The sequence below is a fragment of the Triticum urartu genome, chromosome 7 (assembly GCF_003073215.2).
Source record: "Triticum urartu cultivar G1812 chromosome 7, Tu2.1, whole genome shotgun sequence".
In the NCBI taxonomy this organism is placed as follows: domain Eukaryota; kingdom Viridiplantae; phylum Streptophyta; class Magnoliopsida; order Poales; family Poaceae; genus Triticum; species Triticum urartu.
This window is the reverse complement of record NC_053028.1, coordinates 128,356,739-128,375,940: the sequence shown is the minus strand read 5'-3', so window position 1 is coordinate 128,375,940 and position 19,202 is coordinate 128,356,739. Positions and strand designations below refer to the sequence as shown.

General features: G+C 45.4%; 1 protein-coding gene across 1 annotated transcript; it reads right to left on the bottom strand.

Moving 5' to 3' along the window:
- Positions 1–11,292: 11,292 nt before the first annotated feature.
- LOC125522218 (mediator of RNA polymerase II transcription subunit 6) lies at positions 11,293–14,921 on the bottom strand. The gene is made up of 5 exons (XM_048687306.1): positions 14,391–14,921; positions 14,118–14,292; positions 13,846–13,915; positions 11,919–12,028; positions 11,293–11,663 (listed from the first exon to the last, which is right to left on the bottom strand). The coding sequence occupies exons 1-5, from the start codon at positions 14,627–14,629 to the stop codon at positions 11,508–11,510; spliced, it is 750 nt and encodes a 249-aa protein (XP_048543263.1). The 5' UTR covers positions 14,630–14,921; the 3' UTR covers positions 11,293–11,507.
- Positions 14,922–19,202: the final 4,281 nt, after the last annotated feature.

Here is a 19,202-nt window from a genome sequence, read left to right as displayed (position 1 = left end):
AGGGGAAGGCACCTCCTAGGTGCCTTGGGGAGGAGGGATTCCTCCCCTTGGCCGCACCCCCCTAGGAGATTAGATCTCCTAGGGCCGGCACCCCCCCCCCCTTGGCCCTCCTATATATAGTGGGGGAGATGGAGGACTTCTTACCTTTTGCCTTTGGTGCCTCCCTCTCCCTCTCCAACACCTCCTCCTCCTCCGTAGTGCTTGGCGAAGCCCTGCCGGAGTACTGCAGCTCCATCATCACCACGCCGTCGTGCTGCTGCTGGAGCCATCTTCCTCAACCTCTCCTTTCCCCTTTCTGGATCAAGAAGAAGGAGACGTTACGCTGACCGTACGTGTGTTGAACGCGGAGGTGCCGTCCGTTCGGTGCTAGGATCTCCGGTGATTTGGATCACGTCGAGTACGCCTTCCTCATCCCCGTTCTTTGAACGCTTCCGCGCGTGATCTACAGAGGTATGTAGATGCAATCCAATCACTCATTGCTAGATGAACTCCTAGATGGATCTTGGTGAAACCGTAGAATTTTTTTTGTTTTCTGCAACGTTCCCCAACACTTGCAGCTATAGAACTTGTTGGAGACTTCATATCTCTCAACTCAGACATTTTCTTGAAATATTAACTTCAACTCCTGGAACATCTCATATGCTCCATGACGTTCAAAACGTCTTTGAAGTCCCGATTCTAAGCCGTAAAGCATGGCACACTAAAGTATTGAGTAGTCAGCAGCTTTGCTCTGCCAGACGTTCATAACGTCTAGAGTTGCTCCTGCAGCGGGTCTTGCACCTAGCAGTGCTTCCAGGACGTAATTCTTCTGTGCAGCAACGAGGATAATCCTCAAGTTAGGGACCCAGTCCGTGTAGTTGTGACCATCATCTTTCAACTTAGCTCGCATTAAAATTCAAGGGAACGGTAGCAAAAGCCATTGATCTACAACAACATACATATGCAAAAACTATCAGGTACTAAGTTGATGATAAATTAAAGTTCAATTAATCATATTACTTAAGAACTCCCACTTAGATAGATATCCCTCTAGTCATCTAAATGATCACGTGATCCATATCAACTAAACCATGTCCGATCATCACGTGAGATAGAGTAGTTTTCAGTGGTGAACATCACTATGTTGATCATATCTACTATATGATTCACGTTCGACCTTTCGGTCTCAGTGTTCCGAGGCCATATCTGCATATACTAGGCTCGTCAAGTTTAACCCGAGTATTCTACACGTGCAAAACTGGCTTGCACCCGTTGTATGTGAACGTAGAGCTTATCGCACCCGATCATCACGTGGTGTGTCAGCACAACGAACTGTAGCAACGGTGAATACTCAGGGAGAACACTTGTACCTTAAAATTTAGTGAGGGATCATCTTATAATGCTACCGCCATACTAAGCAAAATAAGATGCATAAAGGATAAACATCAGAAGCAATCAAAATATGTGACATGATATGGCCATCATCATCTTGTGCCTTTGATCTCCATCTCCAAAGCACCGTCATGATCTCCATTGTCACCGGCTTGACACCTTGATCTCCATCGTAGCGTCGTTGTCGTCTCGCCAACTATTTCTTCTATGACTATCGCTACCGCTTAGTGATAAAGTAAGCAATTACATGGCGATTGCATTTCATACAATAAAGCAACAACCATAAGGTTCCTGCCAGTTGCCGATAACTTTTATAAAACATGATCATCTCATACAACAATTTATATCTCATCACGTCTTGACCATATCATATCACAACATGCCCTGCAAAAACAAGTTAGACGTCCTCTATTTTGTTGTTGCAAGTTTTACGTGACTGCTACGGGCTTCTAGCAAGAACCGTTCTTACCTACGCATCAAAACCACAACGATTTTTCGTCAAGTGTGTTGTTTTAACCTTCAACAAGTACCGGCCGTAGTCAAACTCGATTCAACTAAAGTTGGAGAAACAGACACCCACCAGCCACCTATGTGCGAAGCACGTCGGTAGAACCAGTCTCATGAACACGGTCATGTAATGTCGGTTCGGGCCGCTTCATCCAACAATACCGTCGAATCAAAGTAAGACGTTGGTGGTAAGCAGTATGACTATTAACGCCCACAACTCTTTGTGTTCTACTCGTGCATATCATCTACGCATAGACCTAGCTTAGATGCCACTGTAGGGGAATGTAGCATGCAATTTCAAAAAAAAATCCTACGATCACGCAAAAGCTATCTAGGAGATGCATAGCAACGAGACGGGAAGAGTGTGTCCACGTACCCTCGTAGACCGAAAGCGGAAGCGTCAAGTTACCGTGGTTGATGTAGTCGAACGTCTTCATGATCCAACCAATCCAAATACCAAACGTATGACACCTCCGTGTTCAGCACACGTTCAGCTCGATGACGTCCCTCGAGCTCTTAATCCAGTAGAGGGTCGAGGGAGAGTTCCGACAGTATGACAGAGTGATGATGGTGATGGTGATGTGATCCGCGCAGGGCTTCACCTAACCACTACGACGCTATGACCGGAGGAGTAAACTGTGGAGGGGGGCACCGCACACGGCTAAGAAACAACTGTTGTGCCTTTGGGGTGCCCCCTGCCCACGTATATAAAGGAGGGGGATGAGGAGGCCGGCCCAAGGGGGGCTTCAAGAGGGGGGAGTCCTACTAGGACTTCGTTCCTAGTAGGATTCGCCCCCCTCCCCTTTTCCTTCCAACGGAGAGGGGGGAAGGAGAAAGGCGGTAGAAGGATAAGGAAAGAGGGGGGTGCACCCCCTCCCCTTGTCCAATTCGGATTGGGCAAGGGGGGCGCGCACCACCTCCCGTGGCCTGCCTCCTCTCCTCCACTATGGCCCATTAGGCCCATTAACTTTCCCGGGGGGTTCCGGTCGCCCCCCGGTACTCCGAAAAATCCTCGAACCTTATCGAAACCATTCCAATGTCCGTATATAACCTTCCAATATATCAATATTTACCTCTTGACCATTTCGAGACTCCTCATCATTTCTGTGATCTCATCCGGGACTCCGAACAAACTTCGGTCACCAAAACACATAACTCATAATACAAATCGTCATCAAACGTTAAGCGTGCGGACCGTACGGGTTTGAGAACTATGTAGACATGACCGAGACACATCTCCAGTCAATAACCAATAGCGAAACCTGGATGCTCATAATGGCTCCTACATATTCTACGAAGATCTTTATCGGTTAAACCGCATAACAACATACGTTATTTCCTTTGTCATCGGTATGTTACTTGCCCGAGATTCGATCATCGGTATCATCATACCTAGTTCAATCTCGTTACCCGCAAGTCTGTTTACTCGTTTCGAAATGCATCATCCCGCAACTAACTCATTAGTCACATTGCTTGCAAGGCTTATATTGATGTGCATAACCGAGAGGGCCCAGAGATACCTCTCCGATATACGGAGTGACAAATCCTAATCTTGATCTATACCAACTCAACAAACACCATCGGAGACACCTGTAGAGCATCTTTATAATCACCCAGTTACCTTGTGACATTTGATAGCACACAAGGTGTTCCTCCGGTATTCGGGAGTTGCATAATATCATAGTCAGAGGAATATGTATAAGTCATGAAGAAAGCAATAGCAATAAAACTAAACGATCATAATGCTAAGCTAACGGATGGGTCTTGTCCGTCACATCATTCTCTAGTGATGTGATCCCGTTCATCAAATGACAACACATGTCTATGGTCAGGAAACTTAACCATCTTTGATTAACGAGCTAGTCAAGTAGAGGCATACTAGGGACACTCTGTTTTGTGTGTGTATTCACACATGTACTAAGTTTCCGGTTAATACAATTCTAGCATGAATAATAAACATTTATCACGATATAAAGAAATATAAATAACAAATTTATTATTGCCTCTAGGGTATATTTCCTTCAAGGGTCTCACAAGGGATTTTTGGCGCCTACCGGTGGGCCCCTTGCTGGGCCTACGCCATCCGCCATGTCCTGAGCCGAAGGCAGATGGGCCTAGATACCCTGGTTCCACAAGCCCGACAACCACCCCATTTGGATCTATCTTGATTTTCTCCAATTTGAAACCGGGAACAAAATTCACCACTCCTCGTGCCTCCTTCTTCAGATGGATCAAAATTCATGTCAAAACTATCACTCAAGAGCAGGTTACTTAATTTTATCCATCTTGACACTGGGAAACAGATTCACCACTCCCAGAGTCTCCTTCAGATCGACCAAAACTCCTATCAAAACCATCGCTCGAGAGCAGGCTACTTAATTATCTCCATCTTGAAACTATTTAACAAATTCACCACTCCCTGAGCCTCCTTATTCATATCGATGAAAGCTAGCTTATCAAAAACCTCGAGAATATGTTACTTGATTTTCTACATCTTGGAACTAGGCAGTAAATTCACCACTCCCTGAACCTCCTTCAAATGGATCAGAGTTGTCCTGTCAAAACAATCGCTCGGGGCAGATTACTTAATTTATCAAACTTGAAACTGGGCAACAAATTCACCACTCCTTTAGCCTCCTTCTTTTGATGGATCAAACTTGGCATGTCAAAACTGTCGCTCGAGAGCAGATTAAACATAAAGAAGATAGTATGTATCTAGAATGACCTGCATCTGCAAAGGAACAACAATATATAAGCTTACCGAACATGCCGACATTCTAGCGTACTCCACGTTGAGACAACTAGGAACAAAATCCCAAGTAAATGGAGAACGTCTCCACTGGAACCCCGAACCACCACTCCAAGGCTTTCCCATGCCAAAATTAACAACAAAGCTCGCATCCACATTAATTTTAATCAGGTCGAGTGAAATCAACGACAATGTCTGCCAAACACTACACTCTACTTTTAATTCTTGGAAAAAATAACGATTCAAATTGTTATTGCTCTTAAGGATCCAAGTTTTTACGGATCTTCGAGAATATAAAAAACGGTTTTCGCCAGAAACAGAAGAGAACAGAGAGAGAGAGAGACCCAATCTCGGAGGGGCTCTCGGCCCTCCGGGCACCATGGAGGCTAAGGACAAGAGGCAGAACCTCTCCCCATCTAGGAGGGAGGCCATGTAGGAGCAAGCCGGAGGAGGATCCTCTCTTCCCCTCTCTCGATGGCGCCAGAGTGCCGCCGGGGGAACCATCGCCGCGGTAATCGTCTTCATCAACATCACTGTCTTCATCACCTACCTCATCTCTTTTCGGTGGTCCACTCTCCCGCACCCCGATGTAATAATCTACTTGAACATAGTGTTTTATGCCACATATTATTATCCAATGATATGTTCCCATCCTATGATGTTTGAGTATATTTATTTTGTCCTTTGGTTGATTGATGATCTCGATTGATTTGAGTTGTATGTTTTATTTTGGTGTTGTCCTATGGTGCCTTCCGTACCGCACACATGTGGGGGATTCCCGTTGTAGGGTTTTGTAATACGTTCATGATTCACTTATAGTGGGTGGCTATAGTGACAGAATCTTACACCCAAGTAAGGGAATTGTTGCATATGGGAGCAAAGGGGACTTGATACTTGATGCTATGGTTGGGTTTACCTTCATGATTTCTAGTAGTTGTGGATGCTTACTAGAGGTCCAATCATAAGTTCATATGATTCAAGCACAGGAAGTATGTTAACTCATGTCTCTCCCTCATATAAAATCGCAATAATGATTACCGATCTTGTTATCAATTGCCTAGAGGATAATTTCACACAGAGATCCATCATTATTCCACACTCACTATTTGTAACATATTCTAACTTTATGTTGATAAAACCTATTTTTATATTTTAGCTCTTCAATATCATGCAAAGCTATCCTCTTTATACCCACAACGTAGTTTTATTTCTTGTTTCTAGATAAAAACAAATGCTCAGTATACGTAGAATCGTATCAGTGGCAGATAGGACTTGAGATAATATTGATCTTACCTTATCTCCTTGTGCGTTTGAAACTCCATACTTACCACTTCCATCTTTGAAAATTTCTACGATGATTCCTTGCACTTGGGGATTATCAGCAAGGTATTATGAACTATGGAATTCACTATTCTGGGTACCCGACGGTACTTGAGGGGTATAGTGATTCGAATTGGGTATCTGATGGTGATGAGATGAAAGCTACAAGTGGATATGTCTTCACACTTGGTGGTGGTTCTGTTTTCTGAAAGTCTTGCAAGCAGACGATCTTAACGAGATCGACTATGAAAGAAGAACTCACAGCATTAGACACGTCATGCGTCGAAACAGAATGACTTCAAGAGCTTTTTAATGGATTTGCCAGTGGTTGATAAGCCAGTCCCAGCTATCTTTATGAACTGTGACAATCAAACAGTGCCAAGGCTAAGAGTTCAAAGGACAACATGAAATCCACAAAAGCACGAAAAAAGAAGATTAAAATCTGTCAGAAAATCGAGAAACTCCGGAGTGACAGTGCTGGATTATATCCAGACCACTAAAAATCTAGCAAATCCCTTCACGAAAGGGCTATCGTGGATTGTGATAGAAAATGCATCGAGGGAGATGGGCATGAAACCCACGTAAGTCGCCATGGGCGTAACCCAACCTATGTGATTAGAGATCCCATGAATTATGACCTGCGAAAACAACCTAGCGGTCAACTAAAGAGACTACCCTTACTAACCCACTGCGTTGGGGATGCAATACTCTCGTAATCTATAAGGCAGGCTGACTTTTGTCTCAATGTGTTCCAAATCTTGTGTAAGCCCGACTGCTAGTCAACAATATATGAGGTTGGGTAATTTCTAGGAAGCTCGTGAGAAGGTAAGGAGTATGACTAATAAGCTCCACCCGTGGGGTTTAGCCTTCGGCGGCCACGTATCAGCTAATAATAGGCGAAACTTCTGCACGCCAAACTGACAATTCAAGGTATAGTCCATTGTTCAGTTGTGAAGAAGTCTAATCCTGTTGCTCTAGGTGGAAGTTCAACTTGACAGACTCCACTAAAAATTCTGGTATATCAAACATTGTTTGAAACAGTTGACAAACTTATGTGCCTCGAGATCTGGTGGGGGATTGTTGGATTATAGATGGGCTTAGGCCTATATAAGACAATAATCCCTAGTTAATCTCTAAGGCCCATTTAGATGCATGACAAGTGATAGGAAGTTTAGTACCATACTGATAGTGGAGTGAGAGTGAGACCCCTTTATAAAGGCTGCTCTCCCACATGCCATTGGGAGCTTGGGAAGATGCGGTGTACATGTGTGCTCCTCCTCCTTCGCCACCCGCGCGCCCCGCCTAAGACGTTGGACCATGGGTTGTTCGCAGACTCGATCGTGGCCCAGGCCCGTCTACCCAACGACCTATATAAGAAGGCACTAGCCAGTAGAGTGACCTAGTTCATGTTGGGAAACGTTGTATGGAAAACAAAAAATTTCTACGCACATGCAAGATCTATCCATGGAGATGCATAGCTACGAGAGGGGGAGAGCATCTTCATACCCTTGAAGATCGCTAAGCGGAAGCGTTTATCAATGCGGTTGATGTAGTCGTACACCTTCACGATCCGACCCAATCAAGTACCGAACATACGGCACCTCCGTGTTCAGCACACGTTCAGCTCGATGACGTCCTCGCCTTCTTGATCCAGCAAGAGGGACTAAGTAGTAGATGAGTTCCAGCAGCACGACGGCGTGGTGACGGTGTAGGTGAAGAACAATCTCCGCAGGGCTTCGCCAAGCACGATGAAAACTATGACGGAGGATAAACTAGAGGGAACGGGGTTGCTGGCACATGGCTTGGTGATTCTTGATGTGTTCCAGGTGCTAGCCCTGCCCCTCTATTTATATGTTGAGCCTCGAGGTCGTAACTTGGAGAAAGAGCCTCCTCAAAGTCGGTTTTGCCCGCAAGGAAGAGTCCTTCTCGGACTTCCAGGACCAGACGCCATAGTCCTTGGCGTTTGGCCCAGACGCCATGGACCTCGGCATCTGGCCCAGTGCCAGACGCCAGGGTCTCTGGCATTTGGCCCCCTGGCCTCCGCAAAATTCCTTCTGCACCGACTTAAAGCCCTGTGGGCCTTACCCCCTGGCCTAACCATATCATCCTATATAGCAATCTTTACCTCCGGACCATTCCGGAGCTCCTCGTCGTGTCCGCGATCTTATCCGGAACTCCGAACAACATTCGGTTACCAATATACATAACTCATATAATACTATATCGTCAACGAGCGTCAAGCGTGCGGACCCTACAGGTTCGAGAACTATGTAGACATGACCGAGACACCTCTCCGGTCAATAGACAATAGCGGAACCTGGATGCCCATATTGGCTCCTACATATTCTACGAAGATCTTTATCGGTCGAACCTTATAACAACATACATAATTTTCTTTGTCCATCGGTATGTTACTTGCTCGAGATTCGATCGTCGGTATCTTCTTACCTAGTTCAATCTCGTTACTGGCAAGTCTCTTTACTCGTTCCGTAATACATCATCTTGTAACTAACTCATTAGTCATTTGCTTGCAAGGCTTCATGATGTGTATTACCAAGAGGGCTCAGAGAAACCTCTCCGATACTCGGAGTGACAAATCCTAATCTCGATCTATGCCAACTCAACAAACACCTTCGGAGATACCTGTAGAGCATATTTATGATCACCCAGTTACGTTGTGACGTTTGATAGCACACACGGTATTCCTCCGGTATCCGGGAGTTGCATAATCTCATAATTGAAGAAATATGTATTTGACATGAAGAAAGTAATAACAATAAACTGAACGATCATTATGCTAAGCTAACGGGTGGGTCTTGTCCATCACATCATTCTCTTAATGATGTGATCACGTTATCAAATGACAACACATGTCCATGGTTAGAAAACCTTAACCATCTTTGATCAACGAGCTAGTCTGGTAAAGGCTTACTAGGGACGCAGTATTTATTTATGTATTCACACATGTATTTAAGTTTTCGATCAATACAATTCTAGTATGAATAATAAAACTTCTATCATTAATAAGGAAATATAAAATAACAACTTTATTATTGCCTCTAGGATATATTTCCTTCAGTTCAGTTCACTAACTCCCTCTTGCACAATTCTAGCCGTCATCTACTGATCCTCTCTTTGTGCTGCTTCCAGCGATCCCATCCCGACGACCGCGCGCACGGTTGGTCGAGAGAGCAGGTGCCTCCGGAACCTTGTCATTCGAGACCCGGCCCGGGAAAACGGTAATAAGGTTTTTGGGGGAGAGTCTCGACGCGACTTCTCCCAATCCGTCCCCGCCTCTGTTTGTCTCTGCTTCCACTACTTCCCTTGCATCGACTCCATGGCTGACGACGAAGCCGGCAAGAAGAAGGCCTCAATCGATGCCAAGGCTGTCGCTGTCGCCGCCGTGTTGGCCTGGCCAACTGGAAGGTATGCATGACTCATTCATCCCCTATTTACTCGTTCATGTGTGGTCGTATATATGTTTGTTCATAGATGTTTTGATGTATGATACATGCTCACATGCTTAGGTATCAGTATGAGATGCATATCGTATTTGCCATGTTTACTGTATACTCATATATTAGATTAGTCGAGAAAATGTTAATATTTCCATCGATCCTCTCGCTGCCGCATGTAGCAAGCTGTTTGCTCCCATGTGGTACCGGTGGAACCAGAAAAAACACAACGAAGTTGGACAGTAGACCAGCTTCAGTTTCATGTGAGGAGGCTGACTGCAGAATCTGCAGAATTTCGCACGCCCAAACCAAGGTCCAAGCTGCGCAAACACAGAGGTGCAAGTGTCCGTCCACCGGTGGGAGTGATTAAAGTGAACACGGACGCGGCGCATTCCCAGCGATGGCGACGTAGTTTTTTTGAGAGTCAAAGCATAGCTTTCTTACATGAACGAGTTCGGCATATCGCCTAGTACAACTCCAGCCAGGCGAAGTCCCAGGCGACTCGTCTAGGTTTCCTTAGCCTCTCGCCGGCGCTGCCGTTGGTCCGCTTCGTCTCCTATGGTTTTAGAACCATGAAGGCGCGGCGGATCCCGGCACTTGCCGGCGAGAGGGCTCCGTTTTTACGTGTTTTTTTTTCTGTTTTATTAGGGTTTGTGTCATGTTCAGGAAGATGAGGCAGGGGTGATTTTTTAAAGATGAAATAAAGTTCTCCTCACCTAGCCTCTGTCTTGGTGGTGCTTCTAGCATCTTCAGAGGGCGTGTGGAGGTGTATCTCCGACGGATCTTGTGGGATTCGGTCGGCGTTTGTCTTAGATGGATCCGCTTGGATCCGGTCTTTGTTCTTCTATGTCAGTATGTCTGCAGGTTAGCTCCTTCCGATCTACGATTCTCTTAATCGGCGGCGGTTGCTGTTCTGGTGTGCTGGTCCTATTGGGCCTTAGCACGACGACTTCCCGACTGTCTGCTACAACAAGGTTTGTCCGACTCCGATGATGGAGGGGCGATGACAGCGGCGCGCCTTTGGCTCGCTCTAGTGATTGTAGTCGTCGCTAGATGGTCTACGGATCTAGATGTATTTTTTACTTCCGGATGCTCAGCTTTGCCAGTCATGCATGCTAATACCTCCCCGGTATGGTCTGGTGCAACAACCCTCCAAGCAGACTCCAAGCTCCCTGGCACATGAGCCCCATCAATATTAAACTTCAGCCCATCTTCTTCAGGTGGCCTCCGTTTTCCTTTCTCCTTTGGTGGATTTTGCTTATGTTTCCCGACAACTTCCCAATATTCCATGGCGGCCACATATGTGCTGTGGCGATCTCCTCTGGCCGTACCCTTCCTTCGTTCTTTCTGATGCGGTTCCTCTCATTTCACCACTCCCACCAGAAGTACAAAATCTGCACACGGTCCTCCATCTTCAGTGACCAAAGATGATCCATGACAGGTTCCACTGAATTATAGGCCTCTAGCTTCATTCTGACAGCTTCCGTTCCCATGACTCGCCACACTGCCTTCACCTCCTTGCATCGTACAATAAATGTCCTCCGATGGCGACGTAGTTTTTGAAGCTGCGGACGCCTTGCACGCTGATGGAACAATTGCCCGCGCCCCTCCGTGAAGCCTGCAGACCATCACGGCATTGAGAAGCCTGGTACTCAAACAGGCCCTCGCCTTCACTGCGTATGATAATGCGAGCCCTGGGTCAGCTTTCCAGGGACATCAAATTCCTTCTGGAGACAAGTTTTATCTAGTTATATAAAGTGTCCAGTATAGGCCCGGAGCATGTAACAAGCCTGCTCATTTTCAAGCAGCTTTGGGTGTGGGTAAAGTGGCCGATGACCATCATATACGGGTCTGTTTGATGTAGCAAATGCTGTGGCCAGCAATTCATCAGGAGTTTGAAAACCACAAACTGGCCTTACATAGCTATAAAGGATCAAGTCCAAGTGTACATTCAGAAAATGGTCTGCACCTTCCCAGCTCAAGAATTACAAATCTCTACTTATCATTTGCAATACAACATGCCATTAGCGTGCCAGTAATTTTACTTGATTGATGGCACAATCTCATTGAAATCTTGCTAATTTTACTTGATTGACGGCACAATCTCATTGAAATCTTGGTCTTTTTGCTGGCCCTTGATCAATGATGGGGTCAATTGCAGGAGGCAATGGCTCCGAGGCCAACAGATCATCTGGCCCTTTCTCTTGTTCTGATGGGACATAACCATCCGGAAAGGGTGGAGGGGGAGGAGCAGGAGGCAGCTGCCAAGAAAGATGTCAAAAGTCCAGAGTAATTAGTAAATGGTTGACAAGGAGGTTCATGAACACACTTGGGAGTAAGATACAGCAGCAGAACTCGCATAAGGTGCATCAGACACAACTTTCTTGGGGACACACAATATGCATCAGTACATCTCATGTGCCTAGTGCACCGTATGTCTCCCCAATTTGCTTTTGCGTAACAGCCACCATCATGTTATCTAAAAATGATGTTTTGCTATCTAAAAATGATGTTACCTTTCGTTGCAAAGACATGAGGATGTGATCCACTCGTTTCAACTCCTTCAAGTCAATTGTTTCCTTTTGGGCCTTTGATTCAGAAGCTGCCGCATCAGCCTCTGTTTCCGCTGTAAATAACAAAACAAAAATTCCAGTTATGCTACTTTTGTTTCGCAACTTGCAGTAAATAAAAAGAATTGTAACATAAAAAGAATTAACATGTAAGTTGTGAAGTACAGCAGCGGCAAGGAACCAATTTCCTGCAGGTGATCTTGCATGAACAACGCCAAAGTGCTAACTATCATTATTACAGATTATCAAAATTCGAGATAAGTAGTAGTTCAATCAACAATCTGTAATGCTAAATTTTATTTGTTTCAAACAGTGTATCCGTTCACATGGACTCAAACTTTATCTGGTAACTTCCAACCTACAAACAAAAACAAATTTCTTTGAACAGTTAAGCATATAAACTCCAATAACATAGAGAGAAATAGATATAAGAAAACCGGCGACAAAAAATAATGAATTATCTCTACTACATTGAAGGGGAGTTTGTTGGTTTCGCTTCCACCCCTCCCACCAATTTTTTTTCAAAACCATGCGATAACCCTCATTAAGTTTTTTTTTTCAAACTGACCCCCACCTCCTTTTTTCAGGGAAAAGAAATCCCGTGAAAAACAATCAACAGAAATCAAATAAATCGCCAATAGCAAGAAATCTCTTGGAAGCAAACAACAAAATCAACTCACGTAGTTATACGTACACAATCCCAATCACATCATATCTTTGTTTACCTTCGCCGATGGATTCCATCCCCACAGCATATCTCAATCTCAACCCAATAAAAAATTTCCTACGTTGAACCACTAGAATAAAGTTGCCCCTGTTGCAACGACGGGTATTTAGCTAGTATTCCATTTTATTCTTGGAGCTTTACTCTTAGAAAACAAAAAAATTGCCTATATCTAATTTTTTACCTGCAGAACTCATAATTTTGCAAAATATACGACTAAAAGTTGCAAAAGGCCATTTAACTAAAAGTTGCAAAAGACCATTTAACTAAAAGTTGCAAAACCTATGCACAAAATCTCATTTCCATTCATAATAATAATAAGAATTGTCCATTTAACCCAAATTTTTGCCTTTGTGCCGCCACCTACTGCTGGCTGCAAACACACCAGCTATAGCTGCACATGCCATAGCATAATAAACGGCTATCACACACTGATCAGTGCTAACTGCAGTTGACGAACCATGTTATAGAAACCAGATTCCCCAGAATTATGGATCCTGCTGGTACCAGATTTCAGAAATTGATAGGTTTTGGAGAATAACAGCGGTTTAATCAAGGCTAGAAACTGAAGCTTGACCGAAGAACTTAACAGAAATGAACTTTATTACTGAGTGAATAGAGCTTCAGAAAATCTGAACCCCTAGCCCAGTCAAAACAGAGTAAGCAATCTTTGGAGAGAAAGGGTAAATTGGCTATTTGAAATTAGTTTAACCATGGAAATCTGTCAAGAAACCAAAAAGGAACTTGAATTTTTTTTCTTTCACGAAGGAGTAAGGAATTAAATTCGGGACCGCTGAAAAGAAAATAGAGATGACTTTAGAGTTAGCATCTTTTAGGTCAACCTGCTGATTCTGAAACTTTGCTGCTAGGCATAAATCTCAACTCCTCTAGAAAATGAATACTTTTTTGTGAACCTAATGACGAAGCAATTACTGCATTATCCTGACCAATTGTACCACTGCTTGTTAGTTTCATTCTTCCAGTCACGAACTACAATGCATAAAATCAGCTGGATGCTCAATACAAGTATATATTTTGCAGGCGATACAATAACTGGCCAAAACTACATCATGCATAAGTGATGTTTATTCAAGTAAGAAAAAGGGTAAAAGAAGAGGTAAAGAAGTGGATAAAATGTGAAGACCATACCATTACCAATCTTCTCCAATTTTGAGCATGCCGTAGAAAATGCTTTTGATATGTGATGCATAGCCCTACTCTGAAATGCCACAGGAGCAGAAAAGGGGAAACATTAATCAACCTAACACTCGGCAACTCGGATTGGCAAAATCACAGAAAAATTGTGCGAATGAAATAGCTCAACAATATACCACATTGCCATCGTTGTCAGTGAGTGAACTATAGAACCTCACTGCAGAATTTCTGAAAAAAAAGAAGAATAAAAGGCTCTGGAGCTTTACTATGCGGGAGGCGAAAACGCTGCCAAGCAGGGGCGCCTGGTAGATGGAGCCGTCGAGGATGTAGTAGGCGAGCAAGGCGTCAGACTTCTCGGCGTTCGTCCTCTTCTGCTTGCGCATCACGAACAGGTGCGGCTCCATCACTTCGCTCAGCACGTACTCCAGCCCGGTCATCTTCCTGCGACCACCACAAGGAACGGAGCAATGAGTGACCCTCGCTACCGGCGAATTGGGCAGCGAGAGAGGAGGAGCGGGGAGGGGGAGCTAGGGTTTTACGTGAGCTGGGACATGTCGAGGGGGTGGATTTGGCGCGAGCGGAGGGACTCGTTGTTGCAGGTGATGTCGTAGAAGGGGGAGAGGGCGAAGTAGTCGAAGACGAGGTTGCGATCCAGCGGGTAGGTGTTGAGCCACAGCTGGTCGCGGAAGCAGATCCCCGTCATGTCCGTCCCCGGCGGGGGCGGGAGCGCCGCCGGGCCGTCGGCCGGCGGCGGTGGGGGCAGCGGCGTCGCCGACATCGCCCGGCAACAAAATCCCCAAGGGGCACCGCCGAAGTGCAGTTATGTGAAGATGCTGCGGGATCTGGGTCGCTGGCTCGCCGCTGCTGTGTGCCGGTAGGGTCGTGCCGTCGTGGGTCGGCTTCGGCCGGCTCGCCGAGTCGCCGCGCTGCTGTGTGGGAGGCGGCTGATGCGCGTGCCGGCGGCCGGTGGGCGGCACCGCGGCGGACGGCGGCTGTTGCGACGGTGCCCGGTGGCGGCTGAGCGCTGCGTGCGTGCCGTGAGCTTGGGCTATGGGCTGCTGCGTGCTGCGTGCTGTCTGCTGCTGTGCGCAGTGGTCAGAGTGTGGGCTGGGCCTAGGTATAATTTCTCTTTCTCCAGCGCTGGGCGGGCCACCGGCCCAGGTTGGCGGGAGCTCCTATATAGCGCTGTAGGCGCCGGTTCGCGTCGCTGGCGCCTGCACGGACCCGAACTGGGCCGGGCCAGGAAACGCAGCCAGGCACAGCGAGGTTTATAGATCGCAAAATTTTCTCAAAAAAAAAGATCGCATAAAATGCAGCAGAGTCAGGATTCGATCTCTGACCGCCACCGCAGTAGCATTCGAACACAGCCACTACGCCGACCTTAGTATGATGTTTATTTTGGGGACAAAAAGTCTTTAGTATATACCCAGACTGTTATACTTATTATTTTATGATAAAATGAAAAGAAAAAGGAAATGAATGGACAATATGAAAAAGTGAATTTCAAAGAAAGTTCATAAAATTGAAAAGGTTCGTAAAAACTGAAAAAATATCATGAATTTGAGAAAACTTCAAATATTTGAAAAAAGTTCGCAAAATTTAGGATGAAGTTCATGAAAATTCAAAAACAAAGTTCACAATTTTGGAAAAAGTTCACCCATATTGAAAATAGTTCACCCATATTGAACAAAAAGTTCACCAACTTTAAAAAGTTCATCGACTTTGAATAAAAAAGTTCATCAAATTTGAAAAAAAATAGTTCAATGGTTTTGAAAGAAGTTCGTTGATTTTGAAAAAGTTCATTGATTTGAAAATAGTTCATCGAAATTGAAAAAAAGTTCATCAATTTTGAAAAATAGTTTGTTGATTTTGAAAAAAAAAGTTCATGAAAATTGAAAAAAGGTTAATCAAATTTGAAAAAATTCATAGAATTTCAAAATAGTTCATCGAATTCAAAGGGGTGCAGGGGGAACCTGGTCGTACAAAAAGGAAAAAAACAGAATACAAAAAAGGAAAAAGGAAAAAAAGAAAAAGAGTGAATAAAAGAGAGGAAAGTTCGTAAATTTTCAGAATCGGCTGCATGTTGGGGTGGTAACAGAAGCATGTAGCCACGGGTGAGGTATGAGGTTCGAGTAGCAACGTAGTCCATTACTCCCTCCGTTTGGAATTACGTTCATCAGAAATGGATATATCTAAACTAAAAACATAGAAGAAAAAACTCAGGCACCCCTACATGGGCCGGCCCAGCACGGAGCGCTGCAGGCGCCAGTTTGCGAAATGCACACAAACGGGCGCCTGCAGCGCTAAATAGGAAATGCCCAAGTTGGCCCTCACTTTTTTTGAGTGCTACCACACATGCCTCCGACAAACTAACCCTACCCAAAACCCTTTCCCCACTCGTGCCCTTTCCCGTCTGAAGCGTCAACGCCGCATTCGGACCAGAGCGGACACGATCTCTCACTGGAGCCAGCATTAAAGCGGCGTGCCAGCCGAGAGCGTCGTTTGCACCGCATCCTGGTGCACGCGCCTTCTCCGCATTCAAATGATAAACCGTTCGTCTGCCTCCCTTCGTTAATCATGTTCGGTAGCCGAGAAACCTACTCCAACGCCGCCCGTCCATCTGTCTGCCGATCACTATTAACCACATCGCCACCAGGTCTGCCATCCGCCTGTTATTTAAACGCTCGGGCCAACAACAGCGGCATCCAACCTCCTCCGCTCCCTGCCTCCTCTCGGTACCACACCCGACGTGGCCTCCTCGAGCTCCGAAGGCCTGCATGCGGGACAACCTCTCGTTTGAATTAAAGAAGGAGATAGCCGCCACTGCGGCTGACAGGCGGACGAGCTCTCCAATGGCCAGCATTGCGGATGATCCGGTGCCACCATCCTCGTCATCCCATGTAGACATCGCCATGGGCGAGGTGCGGGCTCACTACACCGATGTGGTGTTGGAAGGATGGGAGGCCACGTTCAGTAGCACAGATCTACCAGGCCTACAACCTTCACCTTTTCCGCGAGCACAAGCACATGGAGGAGCAACTCGCCACCGCCACGGGCATCATGACAGCTGTAGACATGGACGAGCAGGAGGCTCTGCTCCTATCCTACCACTGCGCCCGCGACATCCGTCGTGAGCGCTTGCAGTACCGTCTCCTACAGACGGAGAAAGAAAGCCACATTTCAAGAGATTGACGAGGCGGCGAATGAAGTGTACAACAAGGACGAGGATGACGTCGCCAGCTCCGCATCGGTCGCGTCCTCCACCATGACAATGAAGCAGGCACATCCGCGGGCACCGCCGGCAACAAGGAAGCATAGAGCATGGAAGGACGTCGGCACTCGGTTCCCACGAAGTCCATCACTTCTCCCCTTTCGTTGAAGCTAAGCTTTGGTGGGCTCATCATCATCGTTCGATTAGCCACTTGCTGGTTTTCGCGGAGGCTGGGCTTCATTTTCCGGGGCTCATGGTCGTCCGACGAGTTGGTAGACATGGGAAGCGTGCAGGGGCAATCATTAGACTAGTGTTTAGTCCAAATATATCGAAAACAAAACGCATGTGCTCCGATTTGGATGAAGATTAGTCGTTTTAAAAAAAACATCCAGGTTTTAATTAAATTCATCTGTTTTGTTTAAATTTGCATCAAATTTGTTTAGTTCCGATAAATTCCATTCGAAAAGTCTCCGGACATTTGCGGCTGTGGTTGGATGGCTAGCTCCCGCATCAGTGTTTGCCGACTGCTCCCCATCGGCCCGGCCCCCATAGCCGGCTCTCGCATCAGTATCTACACACATTTGTAGGCCTTTTAAATTGAGATATTCACAATTTTTTTTTAAAAAATCCTCATTAAAAAAATTCTAAATTTTAAAAAATGTTCATGAAATTAGAAATATAAGAGTAAAAGAATAAGGAACCAAAAAAAATCAAAAGATAGAAAAAAATTCAAGGTTCTAGAACCTTCCCAAACCGGTGTGAAGGAAAACAAAGAAATAGGCGGCGAGCAGCTCTGATTGTCCATGTTAGGGGAATAGGATCCCCAATATCCGTTGGTGCTTCCGGAAGCGCGTGAAAATATTTTTTGAAATGTCAAGAAAAATTCAATAAAAAATCTATGTGGTTCTTTGTCACATCCAAGTGCTACATATAAATTTGTAGGCAAAAAAATTAAACATTCTGATCTTTGCAAAAAAAAAAACCACCAAACGTCATTCCAGAATGTCATGCTAAATTTGTTTTTCTTTTCACCAGGGAAACACCGCTGCTCGTTTTGCATGAATCTTTTTAAGGATGTTTGCGACACTAACACGATCATTTAAAAAATCAGAATTTTTAATAATATTATAATATCTTTTTTGTTTACTATTCACGCGGAAGCCCGCGCTCCAGGGAGGCAAAACGCCATTCGATAGGATCCACCATTCAACGGTCGCACCGCGGTTTGACAGTCCCGATTGACGGTCGGACATGCATGCATGCATGGTTGTTTCCCTTGGAATCGATTGCGTCGTCGATCAGGTCTCCCGGGTGCCACAAATCTCAGCACGACTTTCATTTCCTCACGCGTTGACGAGCTTTGCTCGTTCCTGCTACAAAAACGAGCCACTACTATCGCTCACAACAATAACGTCAAAATAGAACTAACATGGCAAAAGGAAAAACGTCAAAATAGAACCAACATGGCAGCTCCATGCATCCAGATGAGGCGAAAACAGGAATGGATGCATGCATCGACCCACCACACGTTCCAAAAGCCCCTCGTGTGTTTTCTGATTGATTTTCCAGAAGTTGCACCTACGTCGTACGTTCTTGGATGGACTAATTATTAATCCCGTGGGCGGTTGGCGCAAAGGGTTAAAGGCTTTGAGCCTTTGACGCTGTCGTCGTCGCATCATGCATGACAGCGACCAACCAACGGTTAATAGCAAAAATACAGTTTTGCTAAAGCATATCTAAATGTGTCATAAGTATTGCACATCTAAATCCTATATTATTGATCTTACGTTAAGATTTGTGTGGATATTTTCTTTTTTTTTCTTTTCCTCTTTGTGTTTGATTCACTTACTTGGATGTGCAATAATCAAAGTACATCTAGATGTGTCCTAGACACTTCCAAATAAATAAATTAATCGATCTAGGGGCAACTGCATGTGCATGGGAGGCTTCTGCCAAAGCCTCCACTTTCCATAGCGATTGCCGATTATAACTTTGACAAGAAGCTAATCATATGTATGGAACCATGCACATCAGCACACGCATCGTCGACCGGGCTCGATCTTGTCGCCCATACGTACGATCTATAAATACCTCGTGCGTCTGCTTGGAGTTGCCATCATCGGTCCATTCCATCCCACAC

Coding starts and splice junctions, on each gene's coding strand:
- LOC125522218 (XM_048687306.1), bottom strand. CDS start 14,629: ATGTCGGCGACGCCGCTGCCCCCACCGCCGCCGGCCGACGGCCCGGCG. Junction 13,916..14,117: donor GCGTTTTCGCCTCCCGCATA/GTAAAGCTCCAG, acceptor GTGGCATTTCAG/AGTAGGGCTATGCATCACAT. Junction 12,029..13,845: donor ATTGGAGAAGATTGGTAATG/GTATGGTCTTCA, acceptor TGTTATTTACAG/CGGAAACAGAGGCTGATGCG.